The following is a 12,568-nucleotide window of genomic DNA, read 5'->3' on the forward strand; positions in this document are numbered from 1 at the left end:
GTGGATTTCAAACACATAGCTATCCGTTAGTTACAATACAATGTTGAAGATTCAACCACCACCAACATGATTAGTCTTATATAAGGTTTTTCTTGAAAATCTTACCCTGCGGTAGACAGAACATGATGCTCGTGTTTACTAGTAGTAGGTGTTCATTAAAAGGAAAAAAATAAAAATAAATAAAATAGTTAGTGTGAATTGGAGCTCTTGACATGCATGCATATATTCTAACTAGAATGATGGATGGAAATGTATCAAATGCATGTCAAGAGCTCCAATTTACACTAACTATCTAGTAAAGGTCCTCACTTTTGAAGTAAATACGAAGGTTCAATTTTTCGTAATAAAATAGTTTAAAAGTATTTGTTGTATTTAAATTCAAAGTTTGTTGTAAAAAAAAACTAGAATGATTGATCATCATAATAGAATGAGTAAATTTTATCTATACTACTATATAAAATTTATTAGTCTTCAGCCTCGTCCAATGAACGGGTAGTCTCAAATTCTCAATAATATATATATATATATATATCAAAAGAAATCATGAAAATTGGACGAAAATCGTGTGAAATGCATAAGGAATAAATAAAAACTTACAGATTAAAGAACGAAACATATTAAGATTAACTTCATATCAATATTGATTTCAGTTAACCTCTTTTTTCAACTTCTTTTTTATTGACAAATTTGTTACTTTTGTTTATTAATTTGTAATAATTAGTTGAATAAAAAATTTGCAGTTTGAAGAAAGAAAGAAGAAAAGATGTCAGATGATTGAAAAGGTGAAGAAAAGCAGTTGGATCTTTCGATCTTTTGAAGTTGTAACCAATACAAATTCTTACCATTTTTTCTTAAGTTATATATTTATATGTGTGTCCAAAGAAAGTATAGAAGCCCAAAAACAAATATGTTTTCATAGGTTGTATATATATAAAAAATTTAGGGAAAGTTCTAAGGATAAAAAGATTTGTTTTTTTATTTTTTAATAGAATAAGTATATAGGCTATAAATTTTAATTAAAAATTATAAAAAATTAGCGGATTAATTAGGTTGGAGATTTAGACTCAAGGAGGGGGATTAAGGGTGCCAAGTGTACCCCTAACTTCCTCTTTTAGTTATAATGTAGATAACCCCTATATATGTTGAAAGTTTAGAAAAAATGAGACATGCGAATTGACCAAACTACCCTTAATAAATTAAATCACCACCAACCTTTAATATTAGATTACATTAATTATCACTCCCTTATATTACAAAATTATTACCCCATTTAAATCAAACATCTTTACATCAGTTACTTACACCATTTAACGCCGCCACCACCATCACCATCCGTTGCCGCAATCACACCGCCATTATCGCCACCGCATTGCGTGGGTACCATGCTATTTATATCAATTATGATATAAATAATTATATTAATCTTAATATATGCTAAAAGACAGTTAAACTAATAATTTATTGACCAATCATATTGTTCGATTTTATCAAGTTGACACTCGCTTTTGTCATCAATTAGTTTAACTATAAATATTAATCGTCATCAAAGTATATTATTATATTAATATTTATAAAAAAATTCTCACTAATTTACAATTTTTTATTTTCCATCAATAACTTATTAGTTTTTTCCCTAAATACTTAATGTATATTTATTACAAAATTTAACCATCAACTTGAGATTTTTTATTTCTTTTTTCATCATTCAACTAATTAGAAAAATTTCAATATATGAAATATTGTCTACAAAAAGTATTTCAAAAGATAAAATATAATAAAGCAAGAAAGAAAGAAACTGCTCAGTGCCGCCTTCTGTAGGTTTTAAGCTATAATACCTCGATGGTGTATGAGGGAGGTTAAGATGTAGACAAACATTACCTTTACCTAAGTAGAGCGGTTGCTTCCATTTTCTACCTAAATGGTAGAAAAGACTCTTCAACCTTTGCATGTGATGAGGATTGAACTCATGACCTCTGTCTCCTAAGGCCAGAGTGTTTACCATTAATCCAACAATGCTGTTTTTAAAAATATAAAATACTATATATGTGTTTAATGTTCTAGAAGTATATATTTTTTTAATTTTTGTTTTCACTTCAATCTTTTACATTTAAATCTATATATTTAATAATTATTTTTATTTTAAAATATTATAAACAATTCGTGTACACGGAAATCATGTTAGTAATTTATTAAAATCAAGGATTTTAGTTGGTTTGAATAAATATTTAGAACAATCTTAATCTACATATACAACTAATTTAATTAAATATTCTAGATTATGAAATGCGAATATCAATCGCATTGAAAATTTGAAATACCGTCTTCTAAAAACGTTCTATAACCCCATTTGATTCCCAACCTTATGACGTATACTTATTAGGGGTTGACATTGGATGGATTATGGACGAGTGGTGGGCGTGGCACCATGTTGGAATACCGTCGCCAACCCCTCACCACGAGTGGTGGCGTCAAAATGAGTGATCAGACCACGCACTCCTTAATCCATTTTCTTCCAAACATTACATTTGATTTGACTTAATTTTTGTTTTTAAGTTTACTTTTTATTAAATAGTAGTGAGTACTGAGTGGTGAAGTGAGTGGTCGGATGCCAACAAAATTCGGATGAGTGGTGAGTTAATGGTGGAGTTGAGGTAACATAATATAATTAATTAAAAATGAGTGGTGAAAAAGGAAATGAGAGGTGGGTTGTGATCCCAACTAACAGATTTCAACAATATCTGAAAATCTAAAATGAAAGTGAAATCCCTCACCCAAAACACATGGACACAGGACACGTACCTCTTTCCAGAAATGAAAGTGAAAATACTAACAGAAACTGATGGCATGCCTATTTGTTTTCCATCTTATCTACTTTAAGTCATTGATTGTTAAAAAATAGAGAAATGATAAATATAACCTTTAGGGTTGTATTTAATGTATATAAAAATTTATATTTTTCATATAAAAAATTTACCTCTTATCTAATGCATCTTAACTTTAGCCTTAAGGGCTGCTTTTGGTAAAACCAAATAAATAATTGGTCACTTTTGAAAGTAAAACATGTTATTAACAAAAACTACTTTTAACTTTTAATACTATCATTGATGTAAGCAGCTTTCTATAATTATGTGAAAAGTACATTTTATAGAACAATTTTGTAAAAACGATTTAAGAATGTAATGTAAAAAAAAGGAATTTGTGTAAAAGAAGGCAAAAAAATTATAAAGAGATAATACTAATTATCTATATTATAAAGCAAATATCATTTTGTTAAATTTTAAGTTTTAACATTGAATTGCAATTTTCAACAATTCATCAAAACTACATAACATCAATAAACTATACTACTTGCCACTGCCATCACACCACCATCGTTGCTACTACGGCCTCTTGCACCACCACCTGTCACCACCACCATCTCCGTCGCCATAACAGCACCACCACCAGCCCACCTCCACCATTGCTGCTACCGCCACATGCTATCGCCACCCGTCACTGTCATCATCTCGCCACTATTATATAGTGGCATCGTGCGGGTATTATTCTTACGTAACTATAAAAGAAATCATTTAATAAATATGAAACAAGTAAGAAGTTCATTGATTAGGTTGAAACATAGAATGGGGTGTAATTTTTCTTTTTAGCTTGTTTGCATAATTTTGATTGGGAGTTTTGTTTAGGTTGTAACTTGTTTGCTACCCATCATATTTGGTAGGAAGAATTTTAAGGAAATGAAATAAAACAGAAAAATGAAATAAAGAAAATAAAATTGATTAAGAAATTTAATGAATTAATTTGTTTAGTAACGACAAATAAATTGATCCGAGAAATGAACATAATTCATTTCTTATGTTTGGTAGAAAAAATAAGAGAAATAACAATAAAGTTTATAATCATTGTTTCATGTTCGATAAAAACAATTTGCAAGAGGGCAAAACACAACAACACAAGTTTAACGACTTATGTATGATCCTTACTTCTTTCAAATTTTGCCCAACAATTTTGACTTGTGAATTCAAAAACCTGCAAAACACTATATATAATTATATACATATAAAAAAAAAAAAAAAAAAAAGAGAAGAATGGCAATAGAAATAAATTAAAAACTATACGAAAATTGAGTTTTAGTTACAAGACTTTGTAAACAATTTTTGACCAGATAATGAAGCTAATGGAGCCATTAAATTCAATAGATACAACAAGATATCTACTAGATACGTATGTGTTGAAAACATAATCACCGGAGGAGCAGGCGCGTGAGCAGCACCACAACCAAACCCCGAAATGTCGAAAAAATACATATGTTGGTAAAGGGAAGCAAGAAGGAAGGAAGAAGATGCCATGTTACCAGAGACAGCTGCAATTAACAGAGGAGCATCATCATCACTGAAGCCCCCAAATGGCAAGGGTTAGGACTTGGTTGATTGTAGAAAGTTTTTATGTAAAATGTGGATGGCACGTGATACAACATATTTATATACCTCATAATTTAGTAAATGGGGGCTCTTTTCTCCGATAAAAACACGGAAAAATCTTTAGTAATAAAACTAATTTCTCTACACATTTCTCTACAATATGGATGGAAATCAAAACAAGAAGCAAAGTATTTCTCGGGAAATCACATTTTTTCGCCCATTTGATTTCCTTGTCTACCAAACATGGGAACTAAAATCATTTTCATTTCTCTACTCACATTTCCCTTTACCAAACTCACGTTTGCAAGTGGTTTCGTTAAATGAAAATAAAAAAGGTAAATGCTTAGGAATCCTTTAGTCCTGTAGAGGAATTTTCTCCTTTAAGCTAGTGACCCTGCAACACTACTTGATAATGAGACACCACAACTTTGACTAGTTAAATATAGTTATTTAAAGGTTTCTTTAAATGAGAGTTGTGTTCAAAAGAAAAGGAGACAAGGAAAAAAATGATTGCGGGCCAGTCTCTTAATTGATTAACAACAAGAAATATTGTTGATCTTTAAATACATGATGATGATCTTTTAATAGTCTTGAGTCCATTATGCCTATCTTTGAGCTACACATGCATTGTATCTGTCCTGACGGGCCACATCATCGGAACTAAAACAAAATCTTGTTCTCTCTACCTCATGATGTAAATAACTTACATTAAACGATCGAACTTCAATCATGTGTATTGTATCTAATGATTTTAAATTATGTGCATTATATATATTCGACCAATTAAAAACTTATAATTGACAGCTTATGTAGTTGTCACATTATCCGGATCCATACAATTAATGCACATGTTTTGAAAGTAAATTACATACCATACACATAATTAACAATCGATATACAATGACAATTCATATAAAGTTGGTTACATTCTAATGCATTAATCCCTAATAAAAATATACTCGATGGAAATAGCCAAATTTAGCAAGGACTTCTCTACCAGAAAAAAACTAGAGATACTTAATTGTCAAAGAGTGCTGTTATATCCATTCAAACTATAGGACAATAAAAATTCTTTTAAGGCATCAATATTAGGAGTTGTTTTCAAAAAAAGAAAAGAAAGTTTAACTGTATTTAAACATGGGTTATGCTAATATAGTTGTATTTAATGTGCTTAATATAGTTATACATCTTATCTCTATCTCTACTCTCTAATAAAACAAATCCCTTCCCCCCTCTTATTAAATATTTATGTCTTTGAAATACCTTATTTGCCTTTGAACTTTTTTGTTTTTTTTTTCTTTACGTAATTACCCAAAATCCCTAAAAAAAAAGACCGTCTTCGCCACTACTGCCGCCGCATTGCGCGGATACCATGTTCGTACAAAATTAAGAGACGAGCTTCTATTTCAAAAATATATATATATATACACGTTAAATACAGATTTACGAAACAAATATTTATTATTTAACATTTCCCTTTAAACATATATATAAACACCAAAAATTGCTAAAAATCTCCAAAGTCAACTAATGCGGAACAAACGATTAAACGTTGCTCCATATTATAATTGCACATGTTCCAGTCGTTTATATATATATATGCAAGTAAATTCCAAGATTTCTACAGGTCATCAAAATATCAAATCCCAAAACGTGTATAACTAGATTATTAACTTCTTAATATAGTAATACGACTAAATGTGTACTTTACATAATACATTGAAGCATATAGTTATATCCTTATCCTTATAAATATATAAAAAAAAGTAATTAATTGGATGGCAACCCCCAATGCCATGTACCGTATTGATATCCACTAATCCCCCAGCTGGGCTAGTGTCCAGGTGATTTTAAACCAATTAATATTCTCTAGAATATCTCGAGTTTTAAGACTCGAACCCGGGGTATTCCCCCCAAGAATTGGCGGCTGGAATGGTGTATATCCTAGCGACCACTACGCTATTAGTTGGAGTAACTTATCCTTATAAATATAACAATATATATGAACATAACCACACTACAAACATATATCATCACCTCAATTTCAGCTCTCCAAAACAAGCTGATAAAAAGAAAAATGGGGAATGTATTTGTCGTGCTAACCCCTTTGGTTCACGGTCTCGTAAAACTAGCAGGATTAACACCACAAACCATAGAAATAGAGCCTGGAACCCAGATGAATATCTGGGTTCCAAAAGAAATTATCACAAAACATGATGGAAAAACCGTTTACATACCACCCACCAAGCCTGCGGTTTTACTCCTCCATTCTTTTGCATTTGATGGTATTCTTACGTGGTTTTTACAAGTTCTCGCCTTGAACAAGGACTATTCGCTATACGTTCCAGACTTTTTATTCTTTGGTGGCTCAATCACTGATAAAAAAGAAAGGTCAGCTAGTTTTCAAGCTGCATTTGTGGCTAAAGGGTTGGAGAAATTAAAAGTGGATAAAGTCACATTGGTTGGGTTAAGTTATGGAGGGATGGTTGGGTTCAAGATGGCTAAAATGTACCCGCATTTGGTCAAGTCTATGGTGATGTCTGCAACCGTCATCGAGATGACTGAATCCATTAGTCTTGACGCATATAAGCGACTCGATATATCTAGTTGGTCAGAACTTTTAATTCCTGCAACCTTGGAGGGACTGAAGAAGATGTTTTCGATTGGCTTTCATAAAGTTCCATGGCTTCCTGATTTTGTTTATAGGGACATTCTTGAGGTAAGTTGTTCTTTCACTATATTTTATTGCACTCTACATACTTAGGCCATCTATAATGGACATGGCTTTTTTGCTTTTAAAAATGTCTTGAAAGCATTGAAAAGACTTGACGAAAGGCTTTTTTGGGAAGACTTTGTCTCTTAGCTCGATCATACCAATTAAGTCTTTGAGAGATATTATGGGGAAAAAAAGAAAGTAGACAGTAAAATAAAAATAATAAAATTGAACTTGTCGATTCACATAAATATCAAGGACAAATATTCATAGATGTGAGTAAATTTGCATATATTTTTAACGATAATATAGAGTTCGGCAACATGCCTTTTTATATACCTAAATCCAATACAGAGAAAATTCAATCTAAATTTTTTTTTTTTTGTCTCCATTAATTCCTGATGTCTTTCTTATACTAAGATTTAAACCTAACATGTCTCAGCCTCGGACCCCTATGTACCAATCCATCTATCGATGGTTGATAAAAAGTTATGTTAAATATTTTCTTTAACATCCAATGTTTAAGCAAAATATTTTTATTTCATTACATTTATATATAGGGATAAGGTGAATATAAGGTTATCCGGTATTTAAGTTTGGGTGTGGCTTTACATACAAAATTTTTAGTTAATGAATAAATGTTGGGGTCCCCATGACTTTTATGAATTAAAAAAATAATACACGAGCGTTGTACAAATAAACTTAAGTACATAACAATCTTATATTACCATCCTCCATATATATAGTATACGAATAACATATATATATATAGTGAAAAGTTATTTTGAGAACCTTTTTTTGCGAGAACCTTTGAGAACTTTTCAAATCAAGCCCAACCGATGATTATTTTTTACAAGAAAATTATTTTTTGATTGTTTTTTTAAATAACTTATGTGTAATTTTGAAGTTTATAATTGTGTGGAGGCATGGATTAACATCCGTTATACAATTATATGGAGATTTAGATACTTGATCACATGTGCACGAATATTGCTATGATTACATGTGATCGACTTGAATACATGTGATCATAGCAATATTCGTGCACATGTGATCAATAATTCAAATCTCCATATAATTGTATAACGGATGATAATCCATGCTCCACACAATTATAAACTTCAAAATTACACATAAGGTATTCAAAAAAGAATTTTCATGTAAAGAATAATCATCGGTTAGGCTTGATTTGAAAGGTTCTCAAAGGTTCTCGCAAAAAAAAGGGTTCTCAAAATAACTTCATCATATATATATATATATATAGGGTAACACTCCGGTGAGAATAGTCTTAAAATAAGAACGGTAAGAACACTTAAAAACATCATTTTGATATATTAAAAGTCCATAAAACTAAAATAGTGTATAACTAATTATCATTATTTAAATGTTTAACAACACATTGATCCGTCAAAATCGAAAAAATCACGTTTTTTGTTTTCTGCATCCATCTTGGATGCTTATTCATCAAAATGATACATCCAACAAAAAACGTGATTTTTTTCCAATTATGACGGATCAATGTGTTATTAAACACTTAAATAATGATAATTAGTTATGCACTATGTCAGTTTTATGGACTTTTAAACCATCAAAATGTAGTTTTCAAGTGTTCTCACCTTGTACTTATTTTAAGACTGTTCTCATTTGATTGTCCCCTTATATATATTATATATATATATATTCATGGGGCCGCAACATTTATTCGATAATTAAATAATATTAAAAATTTTGTATGTAAAGGGTTCCAAATCCAAGCTTAAGTGTCGAAAAACATTATATTCACCTTTTACCTATATATATAACACATATCAATCATTACGCATAAACAAAATAGTGATTGTTTCCCCACAACTTTTGACATTTGTAGACCATGTTCTCTAACCGAAAAGAGAAGAAAGAACTATTGGAAGAATTGGTTGTTAGTGACAAAGATGCAAGCTTGGATACAAACTACTCTCAGGTAGTTAAAAGTCTTGATAAATAGTTAAACATATGAAATTTATTGCATATATATATATTTCCAAAACCATCACTTAATTAAAAGTTCATTGTAAGTAGCTAGTTTTTTTCAACTAATGAGTAAACGTAGATGTTCGGATTTGAATCTGAAACCTAGATCGATTAATAGTTTCTAATTAAACTAAGTCTTTGTACGTATGTAGATGATACATTTATTGTGGGGTGACGACGACAAGATATTTGATCTCAACCATGCTATGACCATGAAAAGGTAAGCCATATTATTTTTAGTTAAACATAAAAACAGTTTTATAGACCTAATTGACGTAGTAATTGTAATTAACTTAATTTTACCATAGGCAACTCGGTGACAAGACAACATTAGAATGGATAAAGGATGCAGGGCACCTAGTACCATTAGAGAAATCATCCGAATATAACAAACGTCTAAAGAGTGTTCTTCAACGTATCACCAAAGATCAATGAATTGGTAACATATATATATATATATATCTAGTCTAAACATATATGTGTGCATGTATTAATTATAAATGTATACATTGTTATTTTCCTATTTACTATACTAATTTCTTTTCTGTTCTTTCAATCCAGAGTCAAAGAAGATTAATAACCGGATTGAAATGTTGCTTATTTTTAATTTAGTTAGTGGGTAATTAGGCACGTAGACACGCGGGTAATTTATACGGAGTCAATTAAGAATTTACAAATAATATCTAATAATGACTACTAAGTAATATATATTAAAAATGTTGTTTGCGTATATAACACTTTATATTATGTTCTTTAGTTTTGTGAGTCACAGGATTTCTGTATGAATGTATGATTATTGGATGCATGATTTTTACTTTATCGGTGTTAAATTTGTTAATATCCCATGTAATGGTTATTTTCACAATTATTTTGGTATTCTCAAGTACTCCGTTAAATTTTCAAAAGTAATCCGAATATATTTTTAATTAGTTGTCAAGATAATTTAAATAATAATGCAGTTTTCGTAATGTGTATAATAGATTGCAACTAATAAAAAGAACACAAATACTAACGAACAAAATTATTCGCTGCTGTATCGTGAAAGCAGATGGAATCCTAGTTGGTAATTAACTTGGTAATTTGGAGAGGTGGTATTTGACCAAATTACCATGAGGGGGTCCATTTATGGATAAACTAAAAGCTTATTGGCACAATGTGATGGTGTAATGATGGTAACAGCAGTGGCGTTGACGGGCGGTGACAGTGGTGGTGGTGGCGTCGATTGACAATTTCAACAAATTAGTACAATTAATTCTCAGAACTTCACATAAATTTTTTAAAGGTAGTTTTGGTAAAAAAAAAATTGAATAAAAAACTTGAATTAAAGAAAAAAAAGTATTTTAAGGATAAAAATAATGTTTCAAGTAGTTTTTTATTTTTTTATAAAAAAAAGTATTTTAAGTATACATGTTTAATCTCTAACATGTGGTTAGTCTTAAAAGAAAACGTCTTGGTCGATAAGATACATGTCTATAAAGTTCTTGATGTGGGATATGATACATGTCGTAGCACACAAATGCCAAAACATGGATATGGAATGCTTTCATCAGCGACGGAACTTGAACATCACTACATGAGGGATCAAGTTTTTCTAAATCTGATACATATATATATTTTAAATTTTTGAGGGGGTAAATACATATAATTTTTATTTTTCACCATAAAATATTAACTAATTACTAATTATATCCTAAAATTCTGGAGGGACCAAAACCCCTTTTGGTCCTACTGCTCTTCCGCCACGGGCTTTCATATCTTGGAAGTGTTGGGTTATATAAGTATTTATCACATCAAATCACAAAGCACGCAACGGAAGACAAGATCTATGCAGTTTAATTAATTAACCAAAGTATAGAATATGTACCTTGTAATGAAGAGATTAAAACAAGAACAAGGTTTAAATTAACCTCTCTACGATTGCACACTCAACGTTGGAACGTACGTATGCTAGTACTTGATCACGAACAAACAACCCTTTGTTAATACCCTTTCACACGAACCAAACAAAACCTGAAACCCTTTGTTTTTGTGAGGAGTGGCCGAAACCAAGAGAGAGGGAGGAGGAGAGAATTTTAGGGTTTTAGAAAACCTAAATAATTGTGTGTGTAAAACTTAAGAAAAGGGTTTGTATTTATAGCCAGACTTTTGCTTGAAAAACAAGTTTAGGGTTTTCTAAAAAACCCCTATGTTTAGCCGTCCCCCCTCTAGGAAGATTCTAGAGGGTTTCTTAATTTTTCATTTAATCACAATTGTCTCCTCTGTTAAGTCCGTCAGTTAAGTACCGTTAACTATTAACATTTAACAGACAACCGTTAGTTTTTCGTGATCAAATTAATTAATAAATTACATTTAATATAATAATTAATTATAGTTACATTCACGTTGAGGTGTGACCCCGTAGGCTTAAATATTTTTCGGACATACGTTCATTTTACGTGATCATATTCTAACAGCTCCCACTTGAGCTCGTAACGACTGAAGGTAATAACATTGGTAAGCGTCTAGCAACACGCCAATGCTCCCGAAAACATTTAAGTATAGTTTTAAATGGTTAAGGTATTTATTATCCCTTTGTTCCAATACCTTTGTTAAATATGAATATGGATCGAGATCATTTCATAATTTAACGATTATGTTTCTCATTCTATAACTAATTAATGATTACCAAATATAATCGAGAACTATCTGGATTTATTTGGGCACGGCCATGCAAACATCTTAATTAGTCCTAATGAGGGCGCCAAACGGTATCATACTTCAATTTCAAATTGAAGGAACAAATCCTATATTGACTACACGTGTCAGTCATCATATTTCACGACGTTTTCTGAAAATAGCCCTTTATGTACCCCCTTATTCAGGTAAGTTAGAACTATATCTAGTAAGTGCGATTCATATATGCTGACCTACTTGTATCTCAAGTCAAAGGATCAATAAAAGTAACCATTTGCAAATTTCACTTAATGACGTCGATCCATAAAGTGATAATTCGTTAGTGGGGTAGTCCGATATGCATCCGCTATGGATATCATGTGAGTTTGGCGGGAACCATCCATTACATATTCCAAGAATATAACCAATCACTCACATTTGTCTTAGTTTAATTATATTTTCATATAATTAATTGACAATGGACAATTTAGAATATTTAATAATATATAAAAATATTAAATTAAATATTCAAGGATTAAACATGCAAATATAGGACACAATTTAATATTGAATGAAATCAAACATATCAAGTACTTTATTTCATTATAAAAAAATATAAATTGTTTAACATCCCTTATCCAAATACCGAAACAACAGATTTACATGAAATAACTAGCTAATTTAAGACCTCTGCCCTTGGCATGCCTTTCAAGCTTGGGCCTAGACAAAGCTTTTGTGAAAGGATCAGCTAAGTTAAAATCTGTCTGAACTTTGAGTA

At 30.7% G+C, this 12,568-nt stretch overlaps 1 protein-coding gene and 1 long non-coding RNA gene across 3 annotated transcripts; one reads left to right on the forward strand and one right to left on the reverse strand.

Annotated features, from left to right (window-relative positions):
- Positions 1 to 3,356: 3,356 nt before the first annotated feature.
- On the reverse strand, positions 3,357 to 4,576 carry LOC122580668. Its single transcript, XR_006320834.1, has 3 exons — positions 4,349 to 4,576; positions 3,978 to 4,023; positions 3,357 to 3,553 (listed from the first exon to the last, which is right to left on the reverse strand). It is a non-coding gene; the product is annotated as an uncharacterized LOC122580668 (long non-coding RNA).
- A 1,834-nt stretch (positions 4,577 to 6,410) lies between these two features.
- Positions 6,411 to 9,952, forward strand: LOC122579698 (2-hydroxy-6-oxo-2,4-heptadienoate hydrolase-like). Of its 2 annotated transcripts, XM_043751919.1 has the most exons (5): positions 6,411 to 7,134; positions 8,996 to 9,088; positions 9,291 to 9,358; positions 9,447 to 9,577; positions 9,700 to 9,949. In XM_043751919.1, the coding sequence occupies exons 1-4, from the start codon at positions 6,418 to 6,420 to the stop codon at positions 9,571 to 9,573; spliced, it is 1,005 nt and encodes a 334-aa protein (XP_043607854.1). In that variant the 5' UTR covers positions 6,411 to 6,417; the 3' UTR covers positions 9,574 to 9,577; positions 9,700 to 9,949. The 2 variants fall into 2 exon arrangements, with proteins under 2 accessions (XP_043607854.1, XP_043607855.1); XM_043751920.1 differs by lacking the exon at positions 8,996 to 9,088 and having other exon boundaries at positions 9,700 to 9,952.
- The last annotated feature ends 2,616 nt before the right edge of the window (positions 9,953 to 12,568 follow it).

This window comes from Erigeron canadensis, chromosome 8, assembly GCF_010389155.1.
Source record: "Erigeron canadensis isolate Cc75 chromosome 8, C_canadensis_v1, whole genome shotgun sequence".
Lineage (NCBI taxonomy): Eukaryota > Viridiplantae > Streptophyta > Magnoliopsida > Asterales > Asteraceae > Erigeron > Erigeron canadensis.